Genomic DNA, 19,487 nt, shown 5'->3' on the forward strand with positions numbered 1-19,487 from the left:
AAAAAATTGAATCGTGTAAAATAGCTACTCAAATACTAATTATGACAATTTTCTTCCTAACGGACACATATTACTCTATTGAAGTAAAAAGAAACCTGTTGATTTATCTTAGAACACATTTTCTTTCAGACACTTTTGCTCAAACACAACATGGTTTTATAGCATAACTATTTAAAAATTACTATGAAGGCAGCTTACATTTGACAGCAATGTCAGCATTTGCATTTGACTTGTTATTCTTTCATTATAAGCAAGTTTAGCTATTAACCATGTGCTTATTAAATCTAAATGTTTTGATTTAATAATGAAAACATGCCAATCAAATTTTAATAAACAGTCATTTAAAATGTAGAGTGTAGTAGGCCACTTCTTAGGCTATTAGCCTACTGTAAGATTTTTGCAGGTTATAATAATGAGAACCAGATTTAAACAGCTATGATTTGCGTTATACAGCTGCTATAGGATGTATTTGCTTGTCAGCTTATGTGTACAAACCTGTGTTTAAGTTCCGTTTCCTATTAGCTTCCTTTTTTTTTAACATTATTATCTATTTATAAGCCTTTGCGCGTTTGTTCGTCAGTCGTGTTACAGAGGTTAATAACTAGTTGGCGCTCTCCGCTGCTGTTACAGTCTCCTCAGTGCAGCTACGCCTCTCGCCTGTCTCGGCAGCAGTGGCAGCAGTGTAGTAGTAATCCGCCTGCCGCGCACTCTGCTTGCATTTTGTGTCACGGTGCCACCGGGAGAGGGGCGACAGACTGCTGCGCGTCAGGGGATACCAGCCACCATCCGCACGGTTCAAGCGACATCTCGCCGCGGGCGATGACCTTAGCAGACTGAAGTGAGAATATACGAGAAAACGCAACAATGACGGTGGACTTTGAAGAATGTATAAAGGATTCACCCCGATTCAGGTAAGGCTGCTGCTCGCAGTGGTTCGCAAAAAAATGGCACACCTTCTTTTACGCATGATTTTTTTTGGGACAGGGATGGGGCGCTCGTGCTGAATTTGTGGTGGCATCAACAGGGTGAATTTTGGAAGATGTCATGCTTATTGTCTTGTGTTCAACAATTGAATGTTCTTTTTATTTATTAGGTCTTTTTCATTTCGCATGAAATCATCAGCATTATTCCTTTGAACCTTAAATGTCATATTAGGTATGGTTGCTTTAATATTTATTAGCTTTATGATACATTAGGTTGGAGACGTGCTTGTGCCAGTGCTTCAAATATGATTGTCTGATTTAAAAAAAGAAGTGGGTTATGACGTTAGCTTAGTGCATACGAGAGGAGGGAAACTCATTGCCACGCACAGTGAGGATCCATTTCGCTTGGGTGTAAAAAAAAATGTGAGTAATTTCAGGCTTGATATCATGCTTGAATGCAACCCCTAATGTGCATTATTGAGAAGTGAGCACCCCTCTTAATGTGTCACTTAATTAAGAATGTAAAAGTGGTCTTATGAGTGTGTGAGTAAATGATGCAGGATAGCATACAGGTTGGGTGCATTTTTTACTCAGAGAGTAGGCCCTGCAGTGTGTGGCTGTGGTAGGAGGCAGAGGAGGAGATGTCCTTGCAGCAGCAGCAGCAGGCAAAGAGGCAACAGCAGGTATGGAGTACTTTAGCTCTCTGCAGGGATGGAGCTTGTATCTTGGGAACAACTGGCTGGAGGTTGTAGCCCCATTCAGTGCACGTGCCAGTCTGGCTGCACTCCTGTGGGAAACTATCAGAGGAGATTTAACGGCATGTAGGCCAGGGATGCCCTGTTAACTCTGCCTGGCTGCTTTCCTCAGTGTTTTACAGAATGGGAGGTTTTTTTTCAGTGTTTCTGTCACTTCTTCTCTTTCTCCATGTCAGCGTCTGCTGCCTGTTTACTCTCTGTTCTCTGTGCTTGTCTTTTTTTTTGTTGCCTTCCTCTTCTTCCTCCTCCTCCCTCTCAGACACAAACTTTCTGTGTATTTAACACTTGTGTGACTAACAGAGAGTTTGTGTTTTGAGTGAGCAACCTCTGCAGGAATGAAAGAAGGAGATTGAGGGAGACAGACATTCAATTTGCTGCTAAAACCCATCTCAGTGATCAGTGATGGATGGTCCGGGCGGAAGGTCACAGGAAGAGACATTTTCCCTTTTCCCGCCTGTTTCTCTTTCTCATGGTCTTATGAAGATCGCCATGTGGAAAATTCCACCGCTGACAAAGGAAGCTGATGTTTCCTTAGGTTAGAAAGCAGTGGAGAAAATGTTATGTGATCATGATGAGAGTGATGGAAGATTGATAATAAGGGACAGTGTTTCCATTACCCACATAGATGTGATGCTGTCACTTTGTTAAACTGCCCTCAAACAAAGAAATTAAACATTCAGTTTGATTTGAATGAATTTAGTATTTCCCCCTGGGTTAGTTTATATTGATAATGATTTTTAAATCGATCACTATAACTTTCTGTTTAATTCATTGCACACAGAAAATGTCTATAGGTTAAGGAGAGTGTAACAGTGAATGGAAAGATGGTGACAGTCATTATATGTGTGTGTGTATAACTATATACAGTATATATCTGTGTATATGACATTTTTGACCCTCTGAATGGCAGCTCTTTCATTCTTTGCGTTGTCAAATCAAGATAAGAGCCTCTACTAAACTTCAACACACAATCCGGCCGTTTCTAATCAAATCACATCCACTTGTGAATTTTCTAGTATATCAGAGTGACTGGATTTCCAGTTTTTCTTTTTCCTCCTTGTTGTGTCATTCTGGACTAACAGAGCGCCAGCCCTGTCTACCTTCCCACACATGCTACTAAAACAGCTCACACACACCTTCTCTCTGCAGGTCTGTACTTGTACCCGTCCTGTATGCTCGTATGCATGATTGTGTGAGCATGAAAGAATTTTGAAGATAACTTTAACACACACCTCTCTCTTTGGTGTACTCTATAATAAGCCCTTTTATTTTCTCTTCTGCCCTGCCTTTGATTCAGCTGCTGCATTCATTTATTCTATTACAAAACCTAGACAAAGCATGTGCACCTGCCCGTAGTTGTTGGGCTGAAATCTGATTCCGGGAAGCACTGGGTCCAATTCAGGCTCATCCAAACTGAGGGTTCATGGGAGTTATCATGCTTGTAGTTTCATTTTGACGGCACAACAGAAACTGTTCAACGTTCTGGACTGACTGGTAGGCTATGATAAAAATATGGTAGACAGTTTATTTCGTTTCTGTTATGTTCCCATACACTAACACACATCTGGAAAACAAAACACATTTCTTTTATAAATCACCATTTCGATACAGGATCCCTTAAGAACTTGTATTTTGTGCTTTAATGAGTTAATTGTAATGATTCAAGTATTTATATGCATATGTGGGTGTGTGCTGTTGCCTAGCAACAGTTGCTGTACGTATGATAAATGTGAGCTTGGAGAAAAGAGGACAGAAAATTTAAGAATGACGGAGGAGAGTGGACGCAGCTTAAAATTTTCAGGGCAGAGAAGAAAACTAAGAGGGTTGTTTTCATTTGTCTAATTTCTGTTTTCATTCATTTCCTTTTATTAAATGTACAAATCAATTCATGAAAGCAAGGGTTCTGGTTGGTATGATGCCCCTTTTTGAAACTCTAAATCAATGATATTATCAAGCTTGCACTTCACTATCGTTTCTGTTTCACATATAAACAAACACCAAACTGAAGCAAAAATATGAAAAAGCAGATTTTGCTTCAAGCGGGTGGTTTCTCAGGTCAGTGAGGGTGCAGTGGAAGGTTTTTAGATCTGGAGAACCAGCTGCACCTGTCTGCCTCCCTCCCTTTGACACACTATAGGTTACACAACACAGCATCAGGCTGTGCAGGACTAGTCCAGTGAGTGTGTGGACAACAAAGAGAGCAAGGAGGAGAGGGATAGACATGATGGACAGAAAATGATAAGAGTCTTTAAAGTGTTTTTTCAATTGAACAAACATGTTAATACAATGTGTTACTTATCAATCTCATTTCTAGTTGAACAGAATAGAAGCCTCTCATAAATGTTTAAATGAAAAGGGTTAGGGTCAGCATCCACATTGATATCCCTTTAGAGTCTCACTCGATTGCTTGGTAAATTTGTGACTCGGAAATGAAATAATATTTGGCTTATGTTGAGTATTTCATTTGACTTATCATATCTGAACAGCAGTGTCATCTGTTTGGGAGTTCCTTGCACACTTCATCTCGTCTGACATCTGATGCTCCTATTTTGTTGCAGTCCGGCCTTTACTTTCTTCATACTTGGCATGGCTCATCCTTGAGAGGTCACAACCCCACTGGTTGATAGAAGCAGCCCTTAAACCCCCTTTCTGTGTGAAGTCTTGGCAATATCTTATTATGTTGACTGACAAAATGTGATTATATTTTCATTTCCTTGGCACCTTCTCTTACCTGTAAATAAGAGCTGTCAGTTATTGCTTCTACTGCTTCTCTGGACTCACTCTGCAGTCTCAGTCCCTGAAGAATATCAAATATTCCTATTGAGAATCTAACAAGAGAACGTCTAGTATATTCTTAGATAAAGGAGGTTCAAGAATCTTAAGTTCATACAGCTTATAAGTAAGATGGATTTAGTAAAAGATCTATAAACACTTTGTAAAAAGTAGCTCCACCCCCCTTTCATGTTGTTTCAAGCATGCTTATTGGCAGATTCAAGTGCTTTTGATGCTTAAGATATCTGTCTGGCGCTCCCATTTTCACTTCACTGTCTGGATTTTATTCCCTATACCTGCGTCATCATCACCTTCAATCAGTCTTTAACACATAGCATCGTCATTCTTGTCAGAGATCATGAATTCCTATTGGTCAGCAGCCTGTAAGATATGAAAATGTGTTCAGTCGTGCCTCTATAGTCCGAGGAGGCAAGTAGCATCGCAGTCTTCAAGGGTGTCTTTGCTCTCCCTCTGCCTTGGTCGAGGATGTATAGAGAGGCTCATGTTGGGTCATTTAGGACAAACACACAGCTGTTGGCATTGTTTTGCCAAAAGAAAGAACACAGTTGTGATACTGAGTATATTAAACCCTACAGAGTGATCTTGAAACAGTGTCTGGTTTGATATTTGAGGGGGAAAAGCATTAAAGTGCTGAATAAGATTACCTGTAACTAAAGTGGGCTGACATTGATGTACTACATGTTTGTAAAATGCAACAATGCCTGGAAAGTGTCCCAGACCAATGCCAGAGAAGTATCAATCCTACAAGTGTCCTTGTCGACTTGTTTTGAAGTTATTTAGAGAAAAACGTCTTTGAGAGCCATCGCGACCCTCTGAACCTCAGATAGATCCTCTGTACGACATCAAGCCCTTGAGAAACACTTAGAACGATTCCAGACAACAAGATACATCAAGATACTCATTCCTCACCGCTCTCTCTAATGCAACCATACAATACATGCAGAACATGTGCTGTGAAAGAAAGGAAACAACCAAGCTGAACAAGACTCACTTTTCCTCTATAACCCTCTGTTTGGAGGTTCTCCATCCATGAAGCTTTAATCATTCTTTATTGCCCTTCTTGAGATTTCTGCCTTTTCTCCAAACTGCTCAGAGCCTGGACTCTATCACTGTTTACTGCCAAACCCCAGAAAAAAAGCAGCTAAATCTCTTCCATTTGGTTCTTATCTTAAGGGATTTGCCCTAAGTGCAAAAGGTTATTTTTAAAGTTTTTTTTCAAAGATCAATATTTAGTCAATGCTCAACTTAGTCACACACTTAGGGAGAATGTGTTAATAAAGGCTAATCGTCTTTTTGGTCTGTTTTTGTCGCTATAGGCAACTGAAGAGATGTAGAGATATGACAGATCTAATTTGTATCTGCATTGTGAGATATGGAAGGGGCAGTCTACATTTTTTTAGGTTTATAACAGCCTTCTCCAAAGCAGTGACAAATAAAGGGAGGAGACAAAGAGTTACTTGTAGAAATATGTAACATTTGTTTACAATATAATTAGTACATATAACAAGCATTGTGAGATGAGGAAGTCGGATAATCAGACGTGTAAGCGTGTATGCAACCAGCAGGGTCGTCACAAATTGTTTTCAGATTTTTAATATTTGGAACATTAATTTTGTTTGAATTGGGAACCCTTCAAAATATATATATCTTCCAATTTCCATACTTTTTTGGGGGTAAATTACAAAACAAATCATTTTCAGAGAGGAGCATCAAGTCACTTCAATACAGACAAAATGTTATCAATTCATTTATTATTTATTGTTCAGTAAAGGCATGGTGATTGTTAGTTAATATAAAACACACATCAGTTCATGTCCTCTTTTTTTATTTAAGCCATGCAGTCAACACACACTGCTGCGTAGTGGAACAAAAAGCTCTAAATGAGCTGCAGAAGAATGAGTATCAGATGGCCATTGATCACTTTAGACGACAAGATCAGGAACTGTCCTCATCCTTCCCTGGGGAGACACCATTTCACCACCAATTGACCTTTTAAACTCTTGTGACCTACAAGTGTCACAAAAAGACAAAACAGACTAAAGGGGCTCATAAAAATATCTCCCATCAGTTCACATAAATATTTTAGTTTCCTGTGTGTGTGTGTGTAGAGGTGAAGGCTTTGGTGGAACGCTGAAACTGCAGGACATCTTTCATGTCAGGAGCATGGAAAATCCTGCTCACTTCAAAGGAGCTGTAGTGTTTGGGGGGCAAGAGTATCAGGCTCACTGGTCTAGTTTGATGCACCAGCAGCAGCTGTGTGTTGTTTGACCTTGTTATATTTGTGGTTCTCCTTCATGAAAATGCACTGTTGAAAGACAGGGAACCAGTCTAACAAAGAGGGCAGCCCCACCCTTGTTGCTTTGCGAGAATGGCTGTGTGCATGGAAAAGATGCCCCTGGATGATGTCAGAGAAAATGAGCACACCACTGCAAGAAATTAGAGTCATATGAAATCATAACACTTGTAATAAGTAGGCTTGAGGGAAAAAAAATAGTAGCTACTGCAGATGTTTGTTGAGTCCAAGAATCCTTGATATGGTTTTAATGTTTTAGGAAGTAATCAAGAGTTTTTGGTAAATGGACTTGTATAGTGCTTTTCTAGTCTTCTGACTACTCAAAGCACTTTTACACTGCAGGTCACACCAACACATTCACACACTGATGGTAGAGGCTACTTTGTAAAGTGACCATCAGAAGTAACTAATTCAATTGATACACATTCATACGCCGCTGACAAAGCAGGGGGAGCAACTTGGGGTTAAGTGTCTTGTATAAGGACAAATTGGACGGACATGTGGCTGCAGGAGCTGGGGATTGAACCCCAAACCTTTTTAGTTTTCGAGATGACCGACTCTACCAACTGAGCCACAGCCGCACGAGAGTATACAGCCCAAGAGCCCCAAGCTGCTTGTTTGCCCACACAGCATCTTGTTTGGCCACAAAACGTTTTATTTTCTTGGAAAACGTTGTGAGCAGTGAACAGATTGTGAGATCTCGATTGCTTCTCGACTTAAAAATCTGAAATTCCTGCTTGCTAAGCCTGCACGCCTCTCACGATGAGATGTAGTCATTTCCCTCTACAAAAAGGATCTGATGGCATTACCCACACGCACATACAAGACTTATTCAGATGTCAATATGTAGACTTAAGAGAAAAGGTCCACGCTCTGTTTGAAACTAAAGCTTTACATGTGAGCAGGTGTGGCCCGACACAACTCCTGTCACTGATGATTGATTGAATTAGGCCTACAACCCATCAAGACAGTTTCGTGATTTCTGCCTCATCACATCATGTCCAGCCATTAATAGTTTTCGACATCTGTGCTATAAGAGATTTTTGTAACCAGGCATAGCTTTTTTAAGCTGTCAGACCTAAAAAAGCTGTCAGACCTCATATGTTATGAAACTACAAATTTAAATTGAGGATTGTTAATGCAAGATTTCATTTTTGTTGCACATCTAATCTGCATTATTCAACATGTCAAGCTCACTTCACTCTTTTTTCCAAATTAACAGCTTTTACATCACAATATGCACTATGTGTTATATGTGGGGGCTTTCATCTGCCTTATATGGTCTGCTTTTGTGTGACACGTGCATGAATATACATGTGTGCCTGCTGGCTTCCTTCAGTAGGCAAATCATAGTTTCATACTCCCGTCCCTGCCGGCTTGTCAGGCGTACAGTGGTTTGACGTGTTCATAAGAGAGCATCCGTCCAGCACGTGGACACTTCTCCTGAATCCCCAGTGCAGCAGATTTTCTGCCGCTCTGCTGCACGTGCTGCCGGGGGACTTAGCGTGGGACCCATATATGAAATAGGATTATCGGTAACCACACTCTCTGATTAAATCAACTGGATAGCCTACACAACCTATTACAGCTTACACACTGTCAACCTCTTACCCAAAGAACCTCAACGCAAGCTGCCTTCCCATTCAGCTGTAGAGTGCAGGATAATGTCGAACTGCAGAAATTGTTTCGATGCAGTTTGTGTCTGGTTGCAGTTCAAAGGACCCTGTGCCTTCGATTGCTGTGAGTGTTGGGAAACAGGAATATTTTGCCAGCTAAGGTACCATTCACCCTGGCCTCATGGTTTATCCATAACATTAGTATGAACTTTAATCCATCGATCACAGGAAGAGGCTTGACACACAGAGTATTTTGCTCTGATTTTAAGATTAAAATTGATGAATGGGTGGGTTGAATATGAAAGTAAATAAAAAAAAAACATGCACACCCTCAATAACTTATACGGGTCCTGATTTCCTTAAACCAAAGAAGGTGTGCTGTCCTGAAATACTTTTGATCATTTTTGGGGTTAAATATGAACCTGTATGTGCAATCAAGGTTTTCATGCAAACCACTGACCTGCTGCTAAAGCTTTCAGGAGCTAGCCATAGCTAATGATATATGCTAACAACAATTAAACAGCCATTTACAAGCATGATACAGTTTTGCTAAGGCTAATAATTCAAAGGAAAAGTTAGTATCATGACCAGTGCATCTATCTTTTGATCCTCACACAAGTGGCTGGTTTTAATCTGTAATAGGCTACCGTAGTAATTTAATTCGCCAACTATATCATTTTTTTTTTGCTAAAGCAGTAATGCTGGGTTACCACTCTTGTTAACTAGCAAGCCAGTTAGCAGAGCATGCTAACACTCCTTAAGTGCTGTTTCATTAATATACAGGGATTTGCAATTGGAAAAGCAAAGAAAAGACTCATGCTGTCTCTTCAATACATTTTCGTACCAAATGTTTTGGCATTTCGAGAACCTGCTGTCTCAATACTGTTGATAGTTGTGTTGTAGCAGAGGGGTTTAGCAATTTAATGATCTGAACTGTTATGTTCTGTCCCTGTACTCAGTTTTCCAATTACTAAGCAATTATTGAAGTTTAGCTGGACTAAAGAGTAAAAGACAACCAATTAAAACATCCCACTTAAAGTGTTGACTTATAAAGGCCTTATCATCGTCAGTAGCATTGTCAGAATTTTCTCCTTTCATTTCTCACCTGCCAATCGATCTGAATCAGAGACGGCAACAATATGAAAAGGATTCTGGACGTATTTTCTAAATTACCTTTTATGACACAATGGAAAACAACTCTACTACAAGGTCAGTTCAGTTTGTGGGAGCTGCAGTGGTCTTGAATGTAATCATTGAGGCTCAGAACAAAGTTACAGGAATAACAGGTTTCTAAAACAGGGCACGAATTGAACCTTCTCACATCTTTCATTGCAATCACTCATCCCCACTGAGATCAGGATTTGGTGTGTTTGCTAAAGTCCTGCCAGGGCCTGTTGAAACTCAAATCAAAACTATTAAGTAAATTGCCCTCATCTTGTTCCTGGACTGCTTACTTCGTCTTGGCACTGCATTGTATTTTCTCAGTGGGAAGTATTTGTCAATCCTTGGATGTCGAGCCGAGTTTAAACTCTTCTTTTGTCTTCACTGAACTGCAGATTTGAAGGCTTTACAGACTTTTAGACCCTGTGTGCTGGTTTGGTGTGTTATCATTGACAGATTGGCTAACAAGTAGACTGACTGTGGATTTGGGAATGTCAAAATAGATTCCATATCTGAACTGTGAACCCTTAAACTTGCTGTTTAGAGTTGACTTTGCAGGAAGTCGTTAAATCACACAGCAGCAGGCGTGTAATACTGGTATGTGGAATGCATGAATCTGTGGTGGGCAGACTTTCTAGCTGAAGGCAACCCCGTAGACGTGCATGGATAAATCCCTCTCAAGACATTAGTACATGTATGTACGCATGCATGAAACTGTTAAACATGTAGCAGCGTGTGTGTTTGAACATATAGATACAGTACACACATGTTTGAATGCATGCAGCATATGGGACACAGTCTGTCATAATCTTTTAGAAGGTCTTATCCTGCAGGGTGGATAGTCAATTGGCGAGTGGTTTTTCACAACACAAAATTAGAAGGTCATAGATGGGCACATGGTATCTCAGAAACCGCTCTCAAATTCCTAAAACAGTAAGGTTTTTGTCTGCAGAAACATAACTTTCAACTTCAGGGTGGCTTCTTGATAGTATGGGACTTATTCCCAAGGCACATACACACACACACACACACACACACACACACACACACACACACACACACACACACACACACACACACACACACACATTGGTGTCCTGTAAAAGCAGATTTTTTAGCCACAAATATATGTATGTCATCATCTAACAATGGAACATGTATATAGCTCTGAGCCCTGGTTGCCTTTAGAAACAATAATAACTGGTTTGACAAATTGGCAGAGGAAGGACAGATAAAGAGCAGGAGGTCTTTTGTCAACACCTGTCATCCCTCCTCTCATTTTCACTGAAGCATTCGCACACATTTATCTTTCTTTCTTTTGCTCTTGACATCTATCATACAGTTATTCTGTCCCGTTCTCACCTTTTACCTTTCTTTCTCCTCCTCCTCCTCCTCCTCCTCCTCTTCATTTCTCTTTCTCCTTCCAACCATTACTTTTAATGTAGATGTAGTATGGACATAAATAATTTTCAAGGCTACAGCAGCAGGTTGGATGCAGTGTCAGTTTATAGAGTTTTTATAACCTGAGTCTGATTTCTGACTAGATAAAGGATGCAGGAATAGACATAGGTATGGCTGCAGGGATGATAGTTGGCTGACAGGGGGAGTGATTGATTGATGGACGGACATTTGTTGGAGAGAAGGGGTACCGAAACAGTCGGATGGATTTATTGAATGTATGGACTCACATTAAGGACAGTGGAAGGAAGATGGACGAATGCTTCCCATCGTTGTCCGAGCAACCTGCCTTCTAACTTCACACATGAATACACCGAATGCGTCACAAAGGTACACCTTGGGCTGGACACATCATGTCAGCAAAGCAAAGAATGAAAACATATATCCATGGACACTGTCTTGGCAAATTAGCACAAAAACAAAGAGCTGTGAGTCCAGCAGACAAAGTGGACAGCTGTCTTATCAAATGAAGGGCACAGCTTGCACATGGCATCCCTGAGGTGACAAATGAAATAGTAGTGCGGCTCACTCTGGCTCATTGCCGCCTCATGCAAACCATGAGGACAGATGATGCGTTTGTGAGTAGACTCTCCCTCTCTCACATCTGGGATTAGCAGCTGGTTTAGATTTGGCCCATATGTCTGTTTTTTGATCTGATCTCTTTTTTTTGTTGTTCTAAAAAAACCCTTTTAATTCAACAATTAAAATTATGATCAACATGTTGATACTTCCTCCTGTTGCCTTCTTTAACCCTTTCAATCTCCGATTCTCCTCCTTCGCCCACGTTCCTGTCGCTGCAGGCGGTATATGACGCTGTGTGGAGGAAGCTTAACAGGACTGAGTCAATTTTTAAGTGTCTTTAGCAAGCGCAACCATTCCAACATTTGTTTAAGCTCTGACGACTTCCTCTAGGTTTATATTCTCAACTACATCATGTTGAGTCATTTATCACTGATTTTTTTTTTCCTCGCAGGTTGTTCACACAGCCTCACTGTCATTTGGCAGCAAACCAGCCTCAGATCCTCACTGAATCCAAACACCCTCTGTCGAAACCACATGTGTGACTGACAAGCCAATCTCCTTTAGACACACTAGGAGAGACAGGAACACTGATTGCTCTCTTAAGAAAACCAATGGATTCCCTCTTCACATTCCCGGCTCTTACATTATTCAGCCTGCATCCTCGCCTCAGATCTCTGAGGAATTCCTCGTAACCAAATGAAAACATTCCCATCTGCCGTGTCAGCAGTCCCCACACTTTCTTGGATCCCTCATTCCCGCCCCCACAAACTCACACACACACACACACACACACACACATGCACTCTTTCACATGGGGCGCGTTTCCTTTGCATTTGTTGGATGGATTACCTCTTTGCATACAAGTGGAAAAATCAGAACAGCTGAGCTAAGGTCACATGTCAATAATGGACTATATGTCTTGGAGCAGGAAGGAAGGATAACCATGCTTGATATATCGTGGCTATTTCAAAATGTGTGTGCATATGTCACTTTAGTAGACAGATATAGATTTCTGAACAGGAAGGTTCTGTAAGAGAGATTTGGCCGGACGAAAGGGAGATTAAGAGTAACCAAGAGTTTCATGGTGACTGAAACTCTTGGTTTACTTTGGATAAGAGAGTAATAAAACACAACAGGACAAGAGAAGTTAAAGATCAAGTTTCACACATTTTTCCCACAGTTTTTAAACGATGTGCTTGTCATAATGGAGGTTTGAGACAACTGGGTTGAAAAATTGCAAAGATTATTTGTGTTTGATCTTCTGACTTTGAAGCAAACATAGCTTTAAGATACTTGAATGTTTAAATCATCAAACTAAGGTGCAAGAATCTCTATTTTTTTTGCACCTAAATCTATGTGTTTAAGGCCTTATGTATCTCTGAACATATAATTGCAGAGAAGCCTTGTGTCACATGTGAATCCTTTTTCCTTGCATCTTGCCACCTTGTAGTTTAAAGTAGCCAAAAAGATGTTGCTTATACTGCCATCAGAAATACGTGTGTGAACTAGAAGAAAAAGGTCAGGCCTTTTGGTATGAAGAGAAAATGACAATGGAGTCAGAAAAAGTTGGAAAATACAAGTCAACTGCAGGTTTATAAAATAAGCTGCATGGTCAGCTGCCACGCATTTAACTTGTTGGCGTCTGAATGTTTTTACATGCATTTAATAATACCTAATAACTCCTTACACGTTTCAACCGGTTGACTCTTTTGTTGTTAATTCAAAGGAGAGCTTCTGGAAAGACTCATATCATTTGGTCCTGATAATGGGGAAACTAGAGAAAATGTTCGGTTCAAATCACAGTTATTGATTAAAACTATTCTGACCTTTTTATGACAACAGGTCCACTGAACTATTAGTTTTTAGTCATTGTGATTTTTGCCAGCAAATGCGTATAAACTCACAGCAATATATTAACTCAACCCTGTTCTTATTTACCCCTTCAGTGTCATTTTCTATTTCCACTCAGGAAACAGCTTAGACATTTCTTAGGAAGTATGTTAAGTTCTAATATAGCATTGATTTCAAACCGTTTGTGTCTATTAGTCTTGTTTGGATTCATTATTTTTTCAGAAACAGTCAACACCATGCAAAACCACTTCACATTGTTTGTATAGTAAAGTGTATAGTCATACAAATGTACACACATGCATTCTTAATTGAAATGGCCAGAACATGTTCCAGACTCCGGCACTCTGAACGGCATGCTTTGTTTCTCTAGCTGTCTCAGTGTGCTGAAGACCACCCCTCATGTTAATGTAAACCGCTCTCTTTCTCAACCCCTCAAACCTAACCTCCACTTTCCATCCAGCCTCCCTTTTCTCCTATCAAACAAATATTAATCTCCAATGTTTTCACAGTTTCATTTCTTAACACATGGGTTCTCAGTAGGCAACAGGGTCTTGCCTGTAAAACACTTTGGATCTTGGCTGAGAAAGATCACAATTTTAAGTATGGGAAATCCAAAATCATGCAGTTGTTCTTATGGCCATAATTTGGTGTCATTTTATACAAATCTTGATTGACACAGGCTACTTACAGGGGATGAATAACAAAGTAAAGCTCATATACTGCAGGAACTGGACTCCAATGACAGGAGCGACTTAAACTCACAGATTGTCTTTGTGGCTCCTCTGCAGATTCCATTTCCCTTCTTTCAAATGTCATTTAATACACTCTAAGATAAGTGACTGTTTGTGTGTTACTGTTTCTTTATGAAGCCTTTCATTAAATACATTCAGCTCAGGCCTGTGATGAGGTTATGGTAAATCTTGTCTTTGATGTCAGAATCATTACATCACTGTATGTATGTGTTTGCATGCGCGCGCGCGTGTGTGTGTGTGTGTGTGTGTGTGTGTGTGTGTGTGTGTTTAAAAATGAGTATCCTGTTGTATTCTTGGTGAGCTGACATTTGAAGTACCACCTGTGATAAAACCCTGCAGACTTAGGATTTACTGTCACGTCATCAGTGTTGAGAACATGAGAAGAGCTTGGATTACAGTGTGTCCATTTTATGATCAGATATTTCTGCTTTTTACGTAGTCGGTCAGATGAGCTACTAACTGCACAAATCACCAAATTATACTTACACCCCGCCATCCTTTATTTTTGTGTAGGCACAGCATCTATCCCAGCGTGCACTGGGTGAAAGGCATCGTCTTCAGGTTGGCAGTGCAACCCCATGGAGTTTTTTAATGAAGTTGCTTTATGTTGCACACATGCACAAGTAACACGGTTCCATAGAGATTTGATACCAGCAAAAGTATTAAAGCACAGAGTGGGAGTGTTAGTTTGACCCAGAAAACCAGACCAGACATGCTACTTGGCCAAGCTCTGATAAAACTGCTTGATCTAGATGTACCTGATGAGATACCGTACTGCCAGAATGTGCTTCTTCCAGAGTGTTTTGCTATGATGGGTCATTGTTATTTAAGTGTGATAACTGTAGTTGTTTCCTCTTTGGGAGATGATGGGACTGGATTGTCAGCATGAGTCTTATGATGTTCAGACACTGCTTCCAAGGATAGCAGGAGGAAAGCAGGCTCACTTCTTTCTTCTCTGGTACACAACTGGTTCAAAGCAGCATCTTTTTTTCTCTCCCATACCCACATACAAATAGAGCCATAATTAGAAACCCTATAGAGTATATTTAGTTCTGCTCCTGTAGGTTAGCGTGGGAAGAGGGATGTTATCAAATATTAACACATACTGTCAAACTCCTACAGCTGTTTCTATACTAAGCCATGACCTAGTCTGTGACAAACAGGAACCTCTCGGTTGGAGCATGTTCCGGGTGAAATGTTCGTCCAAAAGAGAAAAACATTTACTTCGATCAGACGGAAATAAACTATTCAGACAATCATTGTAAATGAAAAAGTTTTCAAATTACACTCTCATGTATTCAAAATCCAATTGTTGACCTTTGATGTATTTTTGAAGGATTTTGGCTCTCAAAATGTGACAACTAGTGTCCCAGCTTGTTGCCAATATTTTTATTCTGGTCTGACTGCAGACAACAAAGCCAAGGTAACCCACGGTCATGAAAAAAGGCTTGGAAACCAGCGACTTACAACTTACATCTAAACAGTAATAGACCTCTGTCTAATCATAACTGATATAACCTAAATAAATGTGTGTGTGTGTGTGTGTGTGTGTGTGTGTGTGTGTGTGTGTGTGTGTGTGTGTGTGTGTGTGTGTGTGTGTGTGTGTGCTGAAACAAAAGGCATGCCTTATCTGTGCCAGACATTCTTGAAGAAGCATGTAATGCTCTTCCCTTCATTTAATAGGAACAGTGTCTCCTTGTGCTTCGTTGAGCTCAGGGGATTCAGACTCGTCTTACCTGTAAATGAGTCTGTTAGAATCTGTATTGTGTTTGTTTCAACTATATGTCAATATAAAACAAACTGGTGGGAAAAACAAGTGGTGAGTCATGTTTCATATTGACGAGTGTATAGTGTCATAACTTGGTCCATATTCATCACACAAGTCTGAACAGGAGCAGAGGTGCTCACATCCACATTTCTGTATGTTTTTATTGTCATTTCTGTTGTTTTTGGTGTATGATATCTAATGCTGCCATCTTCATGCACTTTGTCCTCCAAATCCCTTTTTGATGGAGGTAAAAGGCCCAGGGCTGAGATATCCTTTCAATCTGGTTCTAGATTCTCTTTTCTGGCGTTCAGCTACGAGTGTGTGCGGGATCTGGTACAAAGCCTGAGTTAGTCACAGTGGTATCACAGGATCATAATACCTCTTGAGCTGTTGCATTGCAGAGTCATCATGGTGTGGGGATAACATCAAGCATGTCTTACACTATAACATGGTTCTTTGAGGTGGACAGTAGAAATCTTCTAATGACAGGGAACATTTTTTTCTGAATCCGTAGCCTTTATTTGTGTTTGTTTCATCGGGAAATGTGAGATATCTGGCATAAATGGGAGAGTTGATTCTTCGGATGTGAGGAGGCAGCTGGACCACACATTCAAAGAGACAGTTATTTCAATTCATGACTAATTTTTTACTTGAGCTAAAAACATCCTACAAAGCAGTATACTGATGCTGATCATTTATAGATCAGCTGAATGGTTCTTTCTTTTCTGTGAGTATAAAAGCCAAAAGGGAGCGACTATCTGCTACAAATAGCCTCTTGTGTCTTTCTACTTATATTTGTCCCACATTGCCTGCATTCATTCCCTCCCAGACTAACACACAGCTGGGATATAAATGTTTACATTTAGCTTCAACACAAGAAGAGCCCAGTCCCTATGGAGTGAACTGCAGTTAGCTTTTCGAGAGGACAAACAATATAAATCCACAAAGCGGCCTTTTTTTTCTTTAAGGTCACAGGGTGTAAAACAAAAATGTGGTAATGATGTAACAGACCTACTGCTGCATGATTGAGAAAAATCCCTCTCATTTGACTTCTTCCAGACTGATTGTTAACTGAAAGAGACAACGGTTAGTGACAGGAGAAACATTAGGGACATTTTCCGGCAAGGCGATTTTATTATTATACATCACATTTTTAGCCACAAAAGCAATTTAAAGTGCTACACACAAGACAACAGGAGCATCATGACAAAGGGAAAAAGAAAGGTTAAAAGAGGACATTTTAAAACAAATTAAGGCAACATATTAACTCGTTAACTATCCCGTAGACATCAGCTTTGTTAGAATTCTACTTGTTATTTTCTGCCAACCATTTTTTCCCTCATGCACAAACCTAGACCTGAGTATTACCTGATACAGAGTATCCCTCTGATACGAGTGAAAATAAAACACATATTATTGCTGGACATTGCTTACATTTAGCTAGCTTTAACACTCTGCTAGCATACCACTGTTGTCTTTAAATATCATCACATGAAAACAGAATTCAGTGTTTTTTCTTTTGTAGTGGATTCAGACTGGTGCCCTGACTTGCATACTCACAGATACTTGCAGTTTATGGAAATAAATAGGACAGAAGCTTTAAGATTCATGGGAACCAAGTGCCTGTTCACAACAGGGGGTCTTCTTCCTCCCCTGTGTTTCTCATGCAGGCTGCATGTGTGTGCGTGTCTGCTGCTGCTTATATCCCACTGGGAGGTCAGTGAGGGGTTAAAGGTTGCCCTCGCTGTCCCACTGTCTTCCTGGTGCTTTCAGTCTGTGGTGGAAGATTTAGAGTTTCTGTCAAATCACATTTTAAGGTGTGTTTGTGTGTCGTACACTGCTTGAAAATTGACACAGGATTGCAGCTGTCCTGATAAGTGGTCTTTACCTTCTTATGTTTTTGATCAGGGTTGTACTGGCATGTCTATCTTAAAACTATTTCCTTAACCTCTAATTTGAGAAGGTGAGGCCCGTCACGTTCAATATGTGGGCAGTGAGTTTGTGAGTTTGTGCATTCCTTAGAGTGTGAGTGATGCCGGATCAAACATGCCCTCCAGCTGCAAATGGTTCAACATTCAAAACCTTCAACTCCGCCCAGGCCTCAGCTCTGCCATAGACTGTTTCAGAAGTGGAATTTGCCACGATGATGTCACCCATTGATTGGGGAATGAAGTTTTGAAATGCCTTGAATTTTGCATTTTTGTGGACCTCAATGGGTTTCCAGCCCTACCGGCGTCTCCTCATCATAGCATGATCATAACGTGATGGGATGACCCCCATCATGTTATTTTGAAACCAAGAAAGACCATATCTGGAGAACAGGATGAAGACACTCTGTAACAGTTCCTGTGCTGGTTGACGATATTTGTGGAAACTCATGTAGCGGTGTAGCGATGTAGGCTTTGTCCACTTTTTGTTTACAGTCTATGCCTGCTACGAGGATGCATTAGAAATAGAAGTGACACGACACATTTTTGCAGTGTTCAACATTAATATAGTGTAACGGTCACTGCCTTAGCCAGGCTATTACCAATTGATTCTGTCCCCCTAGTTGGCCCCCTTGAGGAGTTGGATGGTCCAATCTAGAGCACCTGGGCCTGTTGCTTGCAGGGCATAAAAGCCCGACCCCAGGGTGGATTCTCACTCTCTCTCTCTCTCTCTCTCTCTCTTTCTCTTGCCTAACATTCACATTCATTCCATGGTTGTTTGTGCTATATGGTTGTTGGTGCGTTGTGCTAATAAATCATTGTTACCTCAATTTAAGTTGTTCTTTCTCATATTTGTCATGGCCATGGAGCCAGGTTATGACAATAGCAATACTGTTTGGTTGTTATCAGAATAATTTAAGTTGAAAATGTGCAGAAATGTGTATTCTGTCGCTCCCAAAGGTTTAAGACCACTTGAAGGCAAAAGAAACCTTGTTCATTTGGTGATCTAACTCAAGATGCATTCCTCTCAGTCAGCAGAGCCACATCCTGTGTACAACACTGCCTATGTGTTCACTGTTTTACTCTCAGTTTTCTCTCGCGGCAAGAGGGGCGAAAAAAAGTTGTATTTTTGAGAAAAATCAGTTCCACCTGGCTTGCATTGCAGTTACAATACATTAGAGAGAAATAATTCTGTCTGCTTTGCACTCTGAATCCTTCAACACACTTCCTCTTGGCCTGCCGTTGGAATGTACTCTGGTATGATGTGTACATTTCCACATCCAAGACTGATCTACCAGAAGTATTTATGAATGCACTGTGTTTATAGAAGGTGGTGTAGAAGACAGCTGCAGATGAGTAATGTTAACAAAGATACATCACGTTTGGGCTAATGTTCTTCTTTAGTGAGGCCAGCAGGCAGGTGGTCTGACAGCTGCTGGGAAGCAGAGAAACTATCTTCTCTGTAACAGTGTGTTTGAAGTCAAACTATAGCTACTAGACCCTGACCAACAGTGATGTCACCGTGGGAGGATGTTGTCATGGGTATAATTGTTTCCCTAATGCAGAAAAGAATATGTAGTCAGTATCGATACATAATTGTAGGGATGATATTTACATGATAAAAATGTGTATCCAGCAATGAGGATAAATAATCTTCTTTAACAGCC

The 19,487-nt window shown here is 40.4% G+C and overlaps 1 protein-coding gene across 4 annotated transcripts in view; it reads left to right on the forward strand.

The window, feature by feature from the left end:
• The first annotated feature begins 671 nt into the window (after positions 1-671).
• LOC132977474 (arf-GAP with coiled-coil, ANK repeat and PH domain-containing protein 3-like) overlaps positions 672-19,487 on the forward strand; it is a 53,120-nt gene continuing 34,304 nt past the window's right edge. The window contains exon 1 of one of the 4 annotated variants that reach the window (XM_061042061.1): positions 672-911. In XM_061042061.1, coding sequence (XP_060898044.1) covers positions 865-911 — 47 coding nt within the window. In that variant the 5' untranslated portion in view covers positions 672-864. The remainder of the gene's footprint in view (positions 912-19,487) is intronic. The other 3 variants (XM_061042059.1, XM_061042060.1, XM_061042058.1) reach the window with 3 other exon arrangements.

The sequence above is a fragment of the Labrus mixtus genome, chromosome 7 (assembly GCF_963584025.1).
Source record: "Labrus mixtus chromosome 7, fLabMix1.1, whole genome shotgun sequence".
Classification (NCBI taxonomy): domain Eukaryota; kingdom Metazoa; phylum Chordata; class Actinopteri; order Labriformes; family Labridae; genus Labrus; species Labrus mixtus.